An 18,505-nucleotide genomic window follows, 5' to 3' on the forward strand; every position below is an offset into this window, starting at 1 on the left:
TTTTGTGTGTTTGTGGCACATAGTGTACGAGCACGGGTCAGTGCATCTCGTGGTACTTTGTGTGCGACGGCAGACGGGACTGCGCGGACGGCTCGGACGAGGCATGCCAGGGGGGCGGCGGATGTCCACGGACAGCCTTCACCTGCCACCTGTCGCTGCCTCCCGCCCCCATCTGCGTCAGTGCCGCCTCCAGGTGCAACGGAGTCAACGAGTGCCCCAACGGGGAAGACGAGCTCGAGTGCGATGATAAACACAACAAAGGTCTGCTTCTACATTCAAATTGATATCAAAAATTTTATGCTTGTTAGGGGAAGGTTAGAGAAAGTCATGAGATGGTTGTTATTGCATTGCAATTCAAATATTTTGTATTAGAGGAATCACAAATTATACTCCAATTATTGATGAAACCTGAATATCATAAAATAAGATTTGTGAATAAGATTATGTTTCTCAATGCTGTTCTAATACTAAAGCCTCATCGAATTGAGTACATTCTCATAAATATGATATGCTAAAATACACCCAATAATCCATTTTCAAATCTTATTTTTCACTGAACTTACAAAGCTGTAAGTGAATTTAGTGCATAATATTACAAAAACAGGGAATGGGAACAAGTGAAATACTTAAAAGAACTCAAAACTTGAAATAAGCATACAAACCAAATTAAATCAACTAAGATTTGTTTTGCGACGATAGATAAAACGCAGGTGGAGGTGAAGCTCTAATTGAAATGCTGATTCAAATTAATAACGAGCTAGAATAAATACAGATCAGTCAATCATTTTCATGTATATGTTACCAAGACCCTTGACTGCTTACCACAGTCTGAGTGTTTCAAAAAAAAATTCTAATAATTTATATTTAGTTGATTTATAATATTGTTGGAATTGATAGAATACAAGAAGAATACAAATTCATGAATGTTATGGTAAAATTTCTGAACAGCTCTAGTGTCTAATCCACAATCTGCCTCAGAAATATCTATTCTCAGAAGTATCTAGTAACAGAGATGAACGAAATATAGTTTTCGTTTCGCTAAGCTAGAAACCATATACAGAGAAAACATATACGATTGTTCTATTTTATGCTATTAACCCTTCAATATATATTTTTCCATTGAAAATCAATTATAATATTAGAATTGAATCAAAATACTTCCTGCTCATCTCCATGAATCATAAGTCTTATAAGGAGCAGATAAGAATAAGTTACTTTGAAATCAAATTATCTACTGTGAAGGCACTAATTTGCTGGTTGGAAGCACGCAGATGATGACCACTGCTCCTAACTCAACAGTTAACTGGTTATGGTCCATTTCAGTTGAGTGATAGCCACTAGAATCGAACCATAAAAGCAGATGTGTGAACATGTAAACATAACTGAACAACAATGATGCAGCCAGAGAGCTGCGTAATTCTCAGAGAGCAATTGAACGGTGAAGAATGTTCGGATCCTGTAATTTACATGCTTTACGAGGCGTGAAAACAGCAGACGCGTTTCTTATGCGTTGTCCGTTGTGATTTCTTTTTTCGTATTGCTGGAATCTTTTCATCTTCATGTGACATAGACAGCTTCATACAAGACGCGCGCTGCTATGTTAAAGGATCACACGATCTAGAAACGTTTTGAGAACTGAAGAATCACCAATGATTGGCTCAGTTGGCCTGACTCATGCTTTTAGTGTTCAGTTTTGAATTTTCACTAATAATAATATCTGTATAACCACATTTTATATAATTATGAATAAGAGAGGTCGGTATAAAATGAGCTCTCTGAGAATTGAATGGAATCTTACGTGATTCTATCCTATCTTTCAACTTTCATGCAGTTGATCAATCTTGATCTATGATATAAGTACTAGAATATAAAACCTTAATCCAGACCACTTTCTCACAAACTCTAAGATCAGTGGGAAAATTGAACTGGATAAAAAAAAACTGGACCTACAGTAACTTTTTTCCATATCGACTTATGAGGCTCAATATTTCTGCTTCAACTATTGAATACAATGACATTTCTCTAGCTATATTTTGTTACTAGCTATATTTTGTTATAGTGGACTCGCTTAAAATCTTGCTTGTCGTTTATCCTCTCTTTTTCTCTCTTCTCATTCGTTACTTTTATACCCTCTTCCAGCCTTTTCGATGGGGAACCATATTTGGCTAAGTCTTTTTCCTACTTTAATTCTATTCAGTTCCTACAGCATGAAGCTTTTCTTTTGTATTTTCATTTGAAATTTGTATTTGATTGTATGGTTTCTGTATTTTGACTTTTATTGAGTTTTTGTATTTAATTGAATAAATTTGAGAGAAACAATACAATTATCAATGACATAATTATTTTTGTCACTTTGGAAGGTAGGAAAGGTTTTCTGGTAAAGTGGAAATTTTTACGAGGCGCGTTCATAAAGTAAGGACCGTTTGGTCACAGAAAAAAATTTCCTCATAAGAAACAAATTTTATTGTCATTATTTAGTTAGGTACAATTTTCCATTACTTCTCTAAATAAGCGCCGTTCACTTGTAAGCATTTTTCGCAGCGCTGCACCAGCTTCTTCAACCCCTGAACATAGTATCTTGCCACCTGAGAATGGAACCAGTTGATTTTAAACTATGTCCCACAAAGACTAGCTATGTTTGATTTTATGTAACAACTCTGCAACCGGGCATAAATATGACTCTGTTTCTTATGAGTACATTTTTTCTGTGACCAAATGGCCCTTACTTTATGAACGCACCTCATATCACGAAGCTCATGAATTGAGATCGATAACCGTGCAGCTCCTAAGCACAATCGTCCCAATTACTATGTGATTTCTCCTGAGCTAATGGAGCAGACAACACCGCCAAACAAGACCTCACAAAAATGATCATTACCATACTACTCATTATGGGGTATACTACTTATTTATGAGATCTCTCTATTGTTGAAAAAAAATGTTGTGGAATGGTGGAGGCAGAGTGAAGATGGATCTTCAATCACCAATCTTAGACTTTAGATTAAGAATCTTCAGACTAAGAATTATGTTCCGTATTTTTTACTTTACCAATACATAAATTTGTCAATGACATTAAAAAACCATTTGATTTGTTTGATCCATTCACTCACTCAAAGCTTCAATCCACCTTCATCACTCCACTGTTGAAGGTGCATGAAGGATAGATTATATTGATGAATTACATTCTTGTTTGGTTTGTAGGCTGTCCAGCAAACACATTCAAGTGTGGGTCGGGCGAGTGCCTGGCTGCCTACGAGTTCTGCAACGCGGTGATCTCGTGCCGGGATGGCAGTGACGAGGGGCCCGCCTGCTCGGCCACCGGAGGCGTTCACCAATCGCAGTGGTGTCCCTTCCGCTGCGCCAACGGTCGGTGTCGATCAACGGCGGTCACTTGCTCCGGTCGCGACGGCTGCGGTGATAACTCCGACGAAACCAGCTGCACCGTTTGCAGTGAGTATTGGCGTGGAAGTTCTCTTTGCTGGTTGCACATTCATTCGTCTATGATTAATGATATGTCTTACCGTCTATGTCTATGTCATGTAGCATATATGTCTATACAAGTCTATGATATGTTCCGCCGTGATTAATTCACTACTCAAAAACGAAATGCAGTCAACCACGGTTGAATTCAATAGACATACCACCGGGCCTCTCACTGCATTTCTATGGTAAATTGTTACAATAATTTCAGGGAGTTACTGACAAACAAAAAAAATTCACTCATGTGCTTTCAAATATCATAAAAAATCAGGGGGATGGAGTGTGCTACTTCAAAGATCTGAGAGAATGGATAAGCTGAGCGATTCCCAAGATAGAAAAATGAAAAAGTTCAAGAATCAGTGGAATTGAGTTGGCATCTCCAACTTACAATCAATAGGAGACAATTTACACAAGAGGTAAACAGTCTAAGCGCGTGTTTTAGCTTCAAGCCCAATTGGCCTCTTGGGAACTCTTAGGTCACCAGGGGGACAATATACCACTGGAATTGATGGAAGTCTCAAACTTCTTCTTGAGACTCACTTTCCAGATTGTACCTTCGAGAGTGATTGCTCAGGCATGTCTGGCAACAGCGAAATGAGCTCATGGCCAAGAGCTGATCGTGGAAGCTAGACTTTAGCCAGGCGAATCGTCACACTCTCCAAAGTTAAATGGGCCATATCCAAGTTTGGCCCCTCAAATCTCCTGGGCGGGATGACATAATACCAGCTATGCTGCAGCAAGGACCAGAAGCTACTAGTTCTCTTGTATGAACTTTTTAGAGCAAGTCTAGCCTGGTGCCTCAGTAGAGTGGTCTTCATTCCAAAGAGAGGAAGAGCAGACTACTCAACTGCAAAATCATTCTGTCCCATCAATCTCACATCGTTTCTATTGAAGAAGCTGGAAAGACTGGTGGAAAGACATCTAAGGAAGGGAGTGCTTTCAGACACTTCCCTCCACAGGAATCAGCATGCTTATCAGCCTGGCAAGTCCTGTGAAACAGCCCTGCATCAGCTTGTGAGCAGGGTGGAGGACAGCCTTGCTGCCAGGGAGATTGCCCTGTGTGCCTTCATGGACATTGAGGGCGCATTTGATAATGTCACTTACAAGGCCATGGTCCGAGCGGTCCGGGGGGGTGGTCTTGAGCCTGCCACATGTAAGTGGGTTGAGGCCATGCTCTGCTCCAGGCGGATCATGGCTGATCTTCAAGGTGAGTAGAAATAGAAATAGAAATTTCTTTATTGACATAAGACATTTAACAAAATGTATGGTCAATCGTCACATATATTTATATCCATACAACATACACATATACATATAAAGATATATACATATACACATACATATAATATTAAACAAAAAATTCAAAGCACAGAAACAATACGATTCTACAGTACAAAGTAATTTACAAACCCATTTTCACAATTCATACATACGAAAATCAATTTCATAAAAATCAGCCACTGTATAAATGCATTCTTGCCGCAGGATAAATTTAACAGTTTTTTTGAAACTCATACAAGAAAGGCTTCTAATAGATAGTGGCAAGAAATTGTACAATTTTACTCCAATAAACAGCCAGCTTTTTTGTGATCGTGAATACCTGAGGTATTCAGTTCTTATGTTATTTCTGTGCCTCGTATTATGATTATGGGCTTCAGTGCCAGTAGCCAAATCCCCTTCATGTATATACGTATGTATATAGAGAAGCAGGCTCATAACATAGACGGACGGCAGAGTCAACAGCTTAAGTTTTTTGAAAAGAGGCCTACAATGAGATCTTTGGTTTTCATTCATTATTATTCTTACTGCCCTTTTCTGAAGCCTAAAAATCTCAATGGACCTACTGCAATTTCCCCATACAATGATTCCATAAGACAACAATGAGAATATCTGAGCATAATAAACATTTAACAAAACGTCAACATCAACAACTCCACGCAATCTTCTTAACATATAAAGGCCTTTAGATAATTTCTTACTTAGGGACTCCACGTGCGAGAACCAATTCAGTCTGTTATCAATATATATACCTAGGAACTTTAGTGATTCAATACTGCTTGGTAACCTATTATTATAACTAAAACTAATATCACAGGTTTTATCTATATTGAGTGTAAGATGATTTGCTGAGCACCAATCAGTCACAATATTTGTACTATTCACAAGTAGGTGATCTAACTCTAATGTGGTATTAGCTTTTATTTTTAAACCCAGGTCATCTGCAAACAAGAAACCCTCTCTGGTAGCACAATCAACATTTGAAGGTAAGTCATTTATATAAACTATGAATAATAGTGGTCCTAGTATGGATCCCTGAGGAACACCATACAGTACATCATTGCCACTGGACAGAAATCCAGATTGAAACACAAACTGACTCCTCCCCTCTAAGTAAGATTTAATCACTCTAACAGACTGAATTTCCAAACCATAATATTCCAATTTTCTTAATAACAGATCATGGTGGACTGTATCGAACGCACGACTCATATCAAAAGATCTGAAAGTAACAAGAAACCTACTCTCAAGATCCATTACAACTTGATTTGTTAATTTCTGCACAGCCTTACTTGTGCTACACTGTTTTCTGAAGCCAAATTGCTTATCTGACAATAATTTATTTTTTTCGAAATACTCAGAGAGTTGCTCCTGCATTATCATCTCAAATAATTTAGAAAATATAGGCACTATTGATATTGGTCTAAAGTTTGATGGATCATCTTTGGAGCCTCTTTTATGAATAGGTATTACTTTTATTTTCTTCAACTCAGGAGGAAAATCAGAACAGTTAACAACATATTGATTGAATAGGTAGGCTAATACTTCGCATATATACTTCACAGAGATTTTCAATAAAAGAGAATTTAAGCTATAAATATCTAGACATTTACTATTACTTAGATTATGAATCATTGCATAGACCTTCTCCACAGTGACAGACTTAAAAGAAAAATTACTATTTGGCTTCTCAACCCTCTCCAAATAATCAGAAGAGAGCAGGTTGCTCTTTGGAATCCTACTGCTAAGGTTTGCTATGTGTCCTGTGAAAAAATTATTGAACTTTTCTGCAGTTATTGAGCACCCTACATTGGTAGATTTTGTGTTAACATTAGACAGTGATCTAACTATGTTCCAAGTAGTTTTACTCACATTCTGAGAACTGAGAATCATGTGACTGAAGTACTTTTTTCTTGTATCCCTAACTGACTTCTTATATTTATTTTTAGAGGAGTTGTACAGATTTTTTAAATGTTGAGATCTGTAAACTTGATAGAGATAATACAACTTATCACATTCATCTTTAAGAGTTTTTAGTTTACCTGTGTACCATTTAGTGTCAGGTCTTGCATTTCTTCTCTTGGGAAAAATTAAAGGAAAAGCAGTGTTAACAGCTTTTAAGTATGTGTCCAGAAAATTTTTGAATTTTTTATCCCTATCTGATTTATAAACATCAAACCACACAACAGATCCAATAAGCTCCAAGAAATGAGATATATTACAATAATATTTATTAGCCTAATTTTATCAAATCTGTGATCCATAGAAAGAGGAGCAGGCTTAACTGTTATGTCAGCTTCAAAAAGTAAAGCATTATGGTCTGAAAGAGCTGTATGAATGACATCTACATTGTATCTACTACCGTGTATATTTGTTAATACATTATCTATACAAGATCCTGGATTTACTATCCCTGGTCTTGTGATACTATTTATGGTAGGACTTAAACCAAAACTATCAAGCATACTGCATAGTTGTGTTTTTTCTTTATACTCACGATCAAAATTTACATTAAAATCACCACCAATAATTATCGAAAAACCTCGTTTAAAAATCAACAAAAGAATCTCATACAAACAATTTAGGAAGGCAGTGAAAACAGCATAATCATTGTTATAAGGCCGGTAAATTGAAACAGCTATTACTTTTTTTTCTGGGATCTCAATGGCACAAGCTTCACATACCATTCCAGTGGATAATTTGTTTACATCTGTAAGATCGTTGATGACAATATTTTCTTTTACAAATAAAGCAGCTCCTCCCCTGCTCTTATCAGATCGACAAAAATAAGATACAAGACTAAATCCCGGAATTGATATACAATTCATCTCAGTCGTTAAAAGAGCAAGATCATCAATCTTGTTTGTCAGGCCCTGTAAATTCCAGAACAGAAATATATCTGTTTGAGGTTTTGGTTTTCTAGTTTGACTAAGAATTACAGGTATTGGTAGGCCAATTTGTTGTGCATCCAGGCTGAAGTTGTTGACCATACTATGACCATAATCAACCTCATTGTCATGAGCTAAAAGTTTAAATTCAATTCTTCATTTGAATGTCCGGAAGACAAAGCGTCCAGACAGGTAGGAACCACACCTATAGTATCCTCAGAGCCTGCAATGTTTATTATTTCAACTCTATGCAAATCATTAATTGATGATCTCCTATTCAAAGTGGGAAGAGAGAAACAAGTTTGTTTCCCATTGAGAGAGTCACCAATTATGGTACAGATCCTTTTGACAATTCTCATTTTCCCTCTTTTATTAGTGTGAAGACCGTGCCTAGTATGTTCAACAGCAGAAAGATCCCATGTCTCTAGCAACATAGCATTCTTAGAGATAGTTTCCCTCAGATGGTTATTGAGTGATTCTATCAAGATATTCACAGATGAGGTGGGCGGCATGTCGTATCTGTACGGTACAGTCCCCATGATTAAATTAGTATGTCTTATTTGAAACAGAAAATTCTCAACTGCAAGTCTGAGAATTAGAATATCTTTTTCGTTTGCTGAAGAATCAAAGTCATTTGTTCCCCCCATTATAATTAAGAAGTCGTCCTTATTCAACTGCATCACCTCACTACAATTATGTACTTAATTCAAGATTTGGCACAAACCAGCACCAGGATACACAAAACTTGAGACTTTATACGGATGTGAAATTATATCTTGCAATAAGTTAGCCAGCTCAGGTCCTTGACTATCGGAGAAGATCATTATTTTTCTCTCTACCTTTTTTGTACAAGTGATTTTAGGTATTGAACCAAGTATCTCCCTATTGCCATCCCCTAGAACTAATTCTTCAGTAATCTCGATATTTTTGCTTACTTTAGATAAATATTCGGCAAGATTTTTTCGTTCCATCTCTAATGAACTAATCAAGATTCTACTCTTAGCGATGAGTCAATGTTGATTGCGCCTGCGAGGGGCTGTCGACAGGGAGGTGTGCTTTCACCTCTTCTGTGGAACTTTGTGGTCGATGGTCTCCTCAATGAACTCAAAAGTAAAGGTGTCTTTGTACAGGACTATGCTGATGACATAGTCCTCATGGGAAAGTTCACCAACATTGTTGCTGACGTCATGAACGTCAACCTCAAAACTGTTGATGACTGGTGTCTTGGAGAGGGACTAAGTATAAATCCCTCGAAGACTGCAGTCATTCCATTTACAAGGAAAAAAAACCTGGATTCTCTCTCCAGGTTGAAACTAGGATTTACACGGCTTGAAGTATCAAGTACAGTCAAATATTAAGGGCTGACCATTGACTCAAAGCTGACTTGGAACAATCATTTAAACAATACACTGCATAAAGCTAAATGGTCGCTTATGACGACCAGAAGATTTGCAGGCTCCATGTGGAGGATAAAGCCTCACATAGCTCTCTGGCTGTACAAGGCAGTAATAAGACCTCAGGTAACTTATGGATCACTAGTCTGGTGTCAAAGGTGAACCAGGTTACAGACACAGTCAAACTCACAAGTCTACAAAGGATGGGCACACTTCTAGTCACTGGAGCTTTCAGGAGCAGCCCATCAGCAACTCTTGAGGTTGCTCTTGGCTTACTGCCTTTGAACATTTTTACTATGGCAGAGGCACGGAAATCAGCCTATCGAGTGAAAGTTGCAGGTCAATGGAGAGAAGGCCTGTCTGGAACAGGCCACTGCACAATTGCCGAAGCTGTTGCTCACAGCCCTGTGCTTGAGATGATGTCAGATGCCATGAGTACAGAGTTGGTTTTTACTAAACCTTTCTCTATTGAATTCTGCTCTAGAAAGGAGTGGAAGTCTGAGGAAGGGCCCTATTCCAAAAGAGGCAGACTTGTCTGGTACACAGACGGTTTTCTCATTGAAAGGAAATCTGGCTACGGGGTGTACAGTGATTCACCTAGAACACAAGTCTATGCAAATCTGGGACAACACTGCACCATCTTTCTGGCAGAGATTTGGGGCATCATGGCTTGTGTCAACATAGACATTGCCAGGCGCTACTGCAATAAGCATATAGTAATCCTGTCAGACTGTCATGCAGCCCTCAAGGCTCTTGACTCCAATGAAATCAAGTCCAAATTGGTGTGGGAGTGCCACAAAACGCTCAGCAGGCTTGCAACGCTCAACTCTGTGCATCTTGGTTGGGTACCTGGCCATGTAGGCATAGGAGGTAATGAGCATGAAGATGAGCCTGCTAAGCGGGGTTCTAGTATGCCATTCCTTGGCCCAGAGCCGGACTGTGGCATAAGTAAAACAACTGCCTTCCACACAATAAATAAATGGTCCAGGGACTTACACCACCAGCAATGGCAGGGTCACCCTGGTCAAGCACTTGGCAAAAGACTGCTGGCAGACGCAAGCCCTCGCTTCACCAGGTGGCTGGTGAGTCTGGGTAGAGGTCAGGTCAAGCAGGTGATTGCCCTGATAACTGAACATGGCCACTTCAGGAAGCATCTCCACACAATTGGACTCAGAAATGAAAGCCAGATGTGTAGGCTTTGTAATCAGTCTGAAAAGAGACTGCTAAGCATATCATACTGGATTGCGAAAGTCTTGGAGCTAGAAGAAGGGCTCTGTTGGGCTGTAAGCAACCAGGTGAGGAATGGGATGTTGGTATAGGGAAGAAACTCCTGGATCTTGTAAAGGACACGGGAGTTGGTTTGCCTAACTAACATACTTTTGGGACACACAATAAGCTTCGGTTGACGTGTGAGGTTCTTTGAACCTTTGGATCTTTGAATCCGTCCCTTGAAAACATAAACATATACATACAATCATTACAAACAATAGAAAATCTTAAGCATTATGGAAAATGGCATAACTTGAATAAAGTTCACCGGTAGGCCTGATACAAATATACGAAGAATGAATAGAGAAGAAGAATGGAATGGAAAAAGTACAGAAGCCTACTTGGTTTTGAATTCTAAATAATCGTTCCTATTCAAACTTTCCTCTCCATCCATTCTCCAAATATATTCTGAAAAAATCATTCAAGAACGCAAATGAATATTCTTAGAAAAATCATTCAATACCTGAAAAATGATTCCTAACAAACGAAGGGAAAGACAAATGTCCACTTTATATGTGTGAATGACTGCAACAGAATATTACAGAAGAGTGAAACGTTCTTCCATCTATAATATCAGATACTTATACTTACATCGGTAATATTTATTAAATTGTTTGTATAAGGCTGTGGTTCACAACTGGTCGTCCGCGAGCAAGTTCACGTTCGCCAGAAACAATATTATTGGGAAAAAAGTACTGTATTAAATATTATTAGGTATGATAAATTGAATTGAATAAGCTTCTGCTTTAATCTCAAAATGACGCATATTATACAGTCCAGTCAATGAAGGGTTATAGGAAAAAGTTTGGAAGACAATTTTTGACCCCTGTTTAGGGTAGTGAGGAGGTAAACATAATCAGAAGTCCTCACCTCTACCACCTGTGCTAAGGGAATTAGAGCGGTTCAAAGGTACCATTTTCTGGTTTCTCGCATACATATAGAAAACTATATGCGTCTTACAGACAGGACTATCCTCTATACAAAATTGAAGCTTCCATAATTTATTCTCTATAATATTCATCCCACAACGATACAATATTCTACTATATTCATACTCTCTTAGAACAGCGGGTAGGGGTATGGTCTTTTGATTATGTTTACCTCCTCACTACCCTATCAGAACTACATGGTAAAAATTGTCTTCCAAGCAATTCCCTCTATTTACTTTTTTGAGCATTCATTGCCTAGACTAATAACAAATGGGACAATATAGATTTTAACACGCTATAAATCATTTGTTACAGTAGTTGCAATTTTCGCTTCTAGACAGCGCTAGCATGCTTTTGGAGGGAAGCGTAATTGAATTTTCTGACGTTAGATGTCGTAGATGCGCTTTTCTCATACTGATTGCGGGAGTAGGTAGGCTACTTTTTCAAAGCCGTTCTTAGAATATTTTCCTCAGAATATTCAGTGCAAGGTGCAACGTGAAGATGAATCAGTGAAAATTTGTCGTCATAAAGAATTAATTAACGTACTTTTCTTTTTTCCGCAACTGGAGGAACGTTGAAAAACTTGAATCCGATATGTCCTTTCTTTCTTTAGCCTACACTAATGAATAATCGTGGGGCTAACACATCCAACATGGTATAAGCAAAAATAAAATAAAGACTACGACTATTTCCAGTGAAGTAAATTGCTGATGAAACATTCAATTGTTTCCCAACATTGGCATTATTATTTTGAAGACATAAAATTCACAAAATTACTGTATTACTATAAACTCTCACCAAATCCCAAATCTTTATTTCTGATGTTTTTCATGTATTTTCCTTTTTAGGCCTTTTATCAAAACGATCATATCTGAATCAAAGATGAAAGAGTACCTACATCTGTGTATAATTATAAAGAAAATATAAATTCATCTTATCATATATTATTATACAAAGGAGTACTCTATTATTCCCTTTTCATCATAAATATGAATTGATCTTTTCGCTACAATTATAATATGAAGAAGTACTCTTTCATCTTTGATTCAGATATGATCTCATATTTCTCTATTCTTATTCCATGTTATCTTATCTCCTCGACACTCCTTTATAGTCGAGGGTATCGTTTTTACATGGTAAAAGAAATCTATTGTAAACAATATCAATAAGACAGACAATAAATTTGATAGAACATCGTTGACAACAGTTAAATTAGCATAACTATCTCCATAAAATGATATTCCCTTCTCAAACAAACATCACATTCAAGCTCCAACCTCCTAATCGATCACCCTATCCTGCACCAGCCCCCATGTTTCACTTGAACTCACATTTTTGGTACCGAACCTAATGTATGATTAGTGTACCTTCTGGTGACCTAATGGCAATGAACCACCTGCACGTTTTAGCTGTATTCTCTATACAACAAATCAAACTACGGAAGTTATTTACTGCACTCAAGTCCTGCATTGCATTGTTTCATACTATATTGTACTGACTATTTACAGTATTCATTATATTATGGGTACAGTACTTTAATGTAAACACGTAGCCTTGCGTGATTCGGCCAATCGCTTCTTTCATGCGTGATGCAGCTTTCACCACGACTGAACGCCCGAATTAAGTGTTTGGCGATTGACGTGAATTATTAATGCACGCTATCAAATAGCTTAAATGTAAGTGACACAATGTGATTTATCAAAGATTCATTTTGATAGAAAGCCTTTCAAGTGAGAACATGAATACAGTTCTATTGTTTGATTTATTGTTCAGACCAAGTAACCAACTAAGTGCCGTTTGCATAGAGCCTGTTTTAACGAAATTTCATTTTAAACTGCGAATCAAATCCATATCAAGACTGATTTATTATAATGTGGTTCATTTTTATTTTAACCCCCGTGTATTTAAATCAGTTGAAGCTTTAACTGATGTGCAAACAGCCCTAAATGAAATAATATATATTTGTGGAATTGTCATATTATGTTCTCTGCAAAACGGGAGAATATTTCTTATTGATTCAAGTTCAGATATGATCAAGGGAAAGATATGATAAGAATAAATTATATTATTTTATCTCATGCTATAGGGCGTTCATGTTTCAAATTTAACTGTTAACTCAAGCTGCCTTGTCCTAGGGTAGTTATTTTTGGTGAAGCTATGTTTGCTGGTAGCCTCTCATACTGTGTCATCCTTGCACTCTCATTCAGCTAAAACAGTATTCAATAGTGATAATAGACAGTAGTCGACAGTAATAAACTTGAGTTAACAAAAATCGTCTTGAAAATGAAACATGAACGTACTATTCCATGCATGGGATATCTTATGGGTATGATACCTTTTCTCTATGAATATACTTATGCGGAAAATGAACAGTATCGCAACTCTGCAAAGATTATTTTATTATTTCATCAATACTTTTCTGTTACAGAGTGCCCATCTCTATAGAGAAAGACGCTAAAATCCAAGAAGTATGTGAGAAGGCCTACAGATCTCTAGAAGCCAGCTGCAAACAATATATAATTATAGACTCCTGAATCATCTTAACCGGTGATCGAAGGTGGCTTGTGTTTTGTGAATGTGATGTGTGTATTTAATGTGATGAACATTGGTGAAGATGAGGTTGTGATAGAATACTAACAATTATTAATGATTGATGTTACGGAAGATGATTGATGAGTGACTGATGATGTAATAATCGAGAATCGTGAATAAATTCATTGTAGATAATAGATAGCTCACGGACCTGTAAATAGTATAATTCTGTCAGCTCTCTATTTGAATTTCTAAATCTAATAAGACTAAGCGCTCTCTAACTGTACTTTTGTTTTAAATAGTTTATTTCATGTAGCCTGAATTGAATAATCCAATGATTATTTATTTCTGGGGTGAGATTCACTCCAAAATGCCAGTATCAATTCAATGGGAGTATTGATTCCATTTATAGGGAATGCTGACATTTACAATTGACCCTCACTATAATTCTCAAGATTATAGTTCTGATTATATTCATATTTCTAGATTTTTCATTCTACAATAATAATAATATTGAATGACCCGGTTGGCTTAGGTCTGGTGTGAGAGTTTTCAGGTCGCAACTGATCAATTTCAACAAAAAGACTGTTTCGAATGGAAAAGGCTTAGGCCAATGAGCAAATTTCCAATTTCAAAGATCAAAGTGTATCAGAAAACTATGTATGAGTGACAACTCTCAACACTTATCATTATTTATATTATTTCAATAACCTAAAACTACAGAAAATGAATTATCCTGAATAAATCTTGATAGAGCATTGCTATTTTAAATTTCATACATTATGAAAATAATATTATTATACTGACAACTGAGCTCCAACCTTCTAATTTGTTTACTGTTAACTGCAGTTAACCTCTTCTTCCTACGTTTAAAAATCTTTTTCAGTTGAAAAGTAACTTCAGTAACTCTCTGTCACTTTCTAAATAATCGACTAAGTTAAATTCCACCTATCAATATTTTCAGAATCGCTTGGATTCTAGAAGCTCTCATTTCTACTTTTGAATATATGATATATTGTAGAAACTATAATCGTGAGATAAAATTTGATTCATTGGCTGAAATTGAGTGTTGGGTAACATCTCTCCAACACAAATTGCAGTCAATTGGTACATCACATTTGGAATAAGCCATAATCAAGAGACCAAAAGTATTTTTATTATTTTTCCACTCAAGTTTTAGAGATAGCACATGTGTTGATTCGCAACATTAACTCTCACTCACACTAATGGGAAGCATGAAGAATATAGGCTTCCCTTCTTTTAAATACTCCACATGTTTAGCACTCTTCTTTCCTTGTACATAAACACAAGGCGAAGACACATCAGACTACGAAATTGACTTTATAAATAAGATGGGAAGAACAAGCGCTGAAAAACTCCAGTGAGTTAAAATGTAAAGACTAAGATTTTCAACTTCATCTTTACATTTTAACGTAGGTATAATATCTTGGCCTGCATTATTAAAGATATCGAGTGGTATTTCATATTTCCTAACCATTCTCTGAATGTTTGTGAACAAACTTGCAAGCTTCTATAATTTCAATTCTATCAATTGTTCAATGAGTCAAATTTCAAGTGAATGGTTTGTTTTCCAATCATATTCATTTATTCATAGACAATAGATACAATGCAGGTAAAAACAACAGGCATTCGCCCAAAACTGCTTTAAACCTTAATTTGGAATACACAGTCTAGAGGTTATGTAAATGATAACTTAATTCACATACTATTTTGAGTCCAAAAAATGTATCTACTACAATAATTTTGAATTTAACAGATTAATTAATTTAAAAATACAAATCCAAACAAAAATCTTCCTTCACAATCACAAAAAATATAAAAAATTTCACTTAAATCCACAAAAATTATACTCATGTTAAAATTCTAAACGACAAAACATCTGAAGGTCGTGCGATGAAAAATAGTATTTTTTGTATTCTCGTACTTATTTGATGAGGCTATAGTGTAATAGGATCCAGAGTAATATAATGTAATTATTGACTCGAGGCCTGCGGAATCAACTCCTTGATCGGTCATTTCAAAATGTTTTACTAGTATGGCTGATCGTTTAGTTTTACTGAGTAATTTTAGCTATTGGATAGCTAATAAATGTTAATTATTTAAATACTGCTTTCAAACTGAGAACTCATTCTCAATTTTAGTGATGACTTCACTTAGGATTGTTTAAAAGTTTTCAAATATATGAGAATATATTGTAAACACGCAACTCCACTGCAGATTGTGAGAAATTTCAGATTGTAAAACCAACTGATTTGGGTTTATTTTCAATTTAAAAACTTATTAGAATATCCTTCTCCTATTATTGATAAATCAAGGAAACTCTAACACATCTCTCAATATTACAATAGTCCATTAATAATTCGATATAAGGTGTATATTCTAGGCTAGCGCTTATATTAAGTAACTTACTTTTAAAAGTTTCGTCATTAAAACTTATTGTCTTTTGATATAAAATTGTTTGAAGTGATCATTTGTATGTTTTATTTTATCACTTGTTTGTAAGATACTTCAAGGTTGCATGAATAAATGAGGATTCAAATCATGATTGTAATAATAGTTTAATTGTAAACGAATTGTGGTGAGACTTCCAGAAAGAACTCTACCAAGTTCGTTTTTGATTATTCCATCTAAATAGCAAATCTCTCTCTCTCTCTCTCTCTCTCTCTCTCTCTCTCTCTCTCTCTCTCTCTCAGTGGTGCTCATTTTCGAGCTTCTATGAACGGGGAAAATCAAATTTCACTTTCCATTCACTTGTTTCATCCTAGAAGTATAATTATTATTCATCCATCAATTTATTCTTATTCCAATTGCGGTTTACTCATTGAAACGCAAATTTATTCAACTAATAATATTTTTTTCAAAACTCCGTTCAATAATCTCATATTATTAACCAGGGGAACGAACAAACGTTTCTCAATTTAGTCATCGTTTTCAAATGCGGAATGATAATATTTCTTCAACTATATTTAAAAATATTTTGGAAACACTATCCTTACAACAATAGGCCTACTATAATATTGATGAAATTCCAATTCTCTTAATTAAATATACGGTAATCATGAAATTCACCTCTCGGATGAAAATTATTCCATTGCAACACAAGTTTGTATTGCATTTTATGTGTTTGAATATTTTCATAAAAAATTTACTGTTTCAGAGTAATTTGCATAACGAAGCGTTTACATCTAGGAATCAGACAAGTTTTCCTTCTATTGGTACCTTCTTACCTCATTTTATTCAAGTTTATTTTTTAACCAGTATCTCATGATGGTTGTTGGAGTCATACTGATTATTTCTGAGAATTTAAAAAAAAGATTTAGCCATGAACTAATACTGTAATGCTGTAATTGCCAAAGTGAATATTTGTTTGTATCAACTTCATAATGCCGCTTTTGATGTAACATCAACATCCATGATGTTTTCCAGATGACATCAGTTTTTATTATTTGGAAGGAATTCTTCATTTCGATTTTCCGTCCCACTACACTGGTTTAGTGAGATTTACTTCATACTGTCAGCAATCCTTATGAGTATCAAAGGTGCTTCCTATTCAATTATTTCTGACAGCTCAAAGTCAATCTCTCTCTATCTATTTAATACTTCTTGTAGTACTGTAATAATGTTCCGGATGGTAACAATATAATATTGCGTTATGTGGTATTTTGATCATTTGTTGAGTAAAGTTGTTATCCTTCATCTGGAGAAATACCGGTAGGAATATTCGTCTCTTTCAAAGAGGAGATAATTGAGGTTGTTCAAGAATTATAATGAGATGATGATAAACCAATTACAACAATAATGTGGAACTGCTTACTTCAAATACAATCTCAATCTAACGAATTGGTCTTACTTGCAGAGAATAATCTTCATCACAGTTGGCCTATATCTATAATCTATATGTGAAGTAAGACCACATTCTATTGTGGAGAAGCCCTTATTTGAAGGATGAATAGCTTTCAATGGGGGTAATACGCTCCTATTGATGGTTGCATTGCATTCAATAATGATATTGATTCCAACACAGTACTTGCCAAATACCTATGAAATGTATAGAATGTTATTTCTTCGAATCAAATTATACTCTCCGTTATCGATCATTTATTAAACGCAATAATTAATGAACATTAATGCATTAAATAATAAACATATTTATTTAAATAATGGTGATATCGAATTATAATGGAGTTGAGAATCTGTAAACCTCTCATATAAGAATTCTTGTCATATCAGATTGTTTTAGACATAGCTCAGATCAACTTGAAATGGAGCTGATAATTAATTCAGCTTAATTGACAACTTCAAAAACTTCTCATCATCGTATGTTACATCAAACATTCAGATGAAAGACTCAATCTGACTCAAGCAACCAATCCTCATTCATGAAATGTGATCGATTTCAGTGACGCTCTCCATGAAAGTGTTGAAGGACGAATCGATAGTATCATTTACTTTTTCTCCTATCTAAGAAAGCTTATCTAACTAAACGTGACTATGCAATGAATTATCGTACTATTTGACTGTTCAAATAGCCATTATAATAATAGCATCATATATTATAAATTGTATCACATATCCATGTAGAAGTAACAACAGTAACAATTATTCTCAAAACCACGTCATTATTTGTGTTGAACATGAAAATTAATGATAATGTAGGGGTTATGGTTCAGCATAACTCAAAGTGACTATTAAGATAAGAATATTCTATTTAAAC

The 18,505-nt window shown here is 35.7% G+C and overlaps 1 protein-coding gene across 1 annotated transcript in view; it reads left to right on the forward strand.

Moving 5' to 3' along the window:
• The window catches only part of LOC111048477 (mucin-5AC), a 76,374-nt gene extending 60,038 nt beyond the window's left edge, over positions 1-16,336 (forward strand). The window contains exons 6-8 of the mRNA XM_022334365.2: positions 24-261; positions 3,202-3,450; positions 13,667-16,336. Of these exons, the coding sequence (XP_022190057.2) occupies positions 24-261; positions 3,202-3,450; positions 13,667-13,683 (504 nt within the window). The 3' untranslated portion in view covers positions 13,684-16,336. The remainder of the gene's footprint in view (positions 1-23; positions 262-3,201; positions 3,451-13,666) is intronic.
• Positions 16,337-18,505: the final 2,169 nt, after the last annotated feature.

Source organism: Nilaparvata lugens, chromosome 10 (assembly GCF_014356525.2).
Source record: "Nilaparvata lugens isolate BPH chromosome 10, ASM1435652v1, whole genome shotgun sequence".
Lineage (NCBI taxonomy): Eukaryota > Metazoa > Arthropoda > Insecta > Hemiptera > Delphacidae > Nilaparvata > Nilaparvata lugens.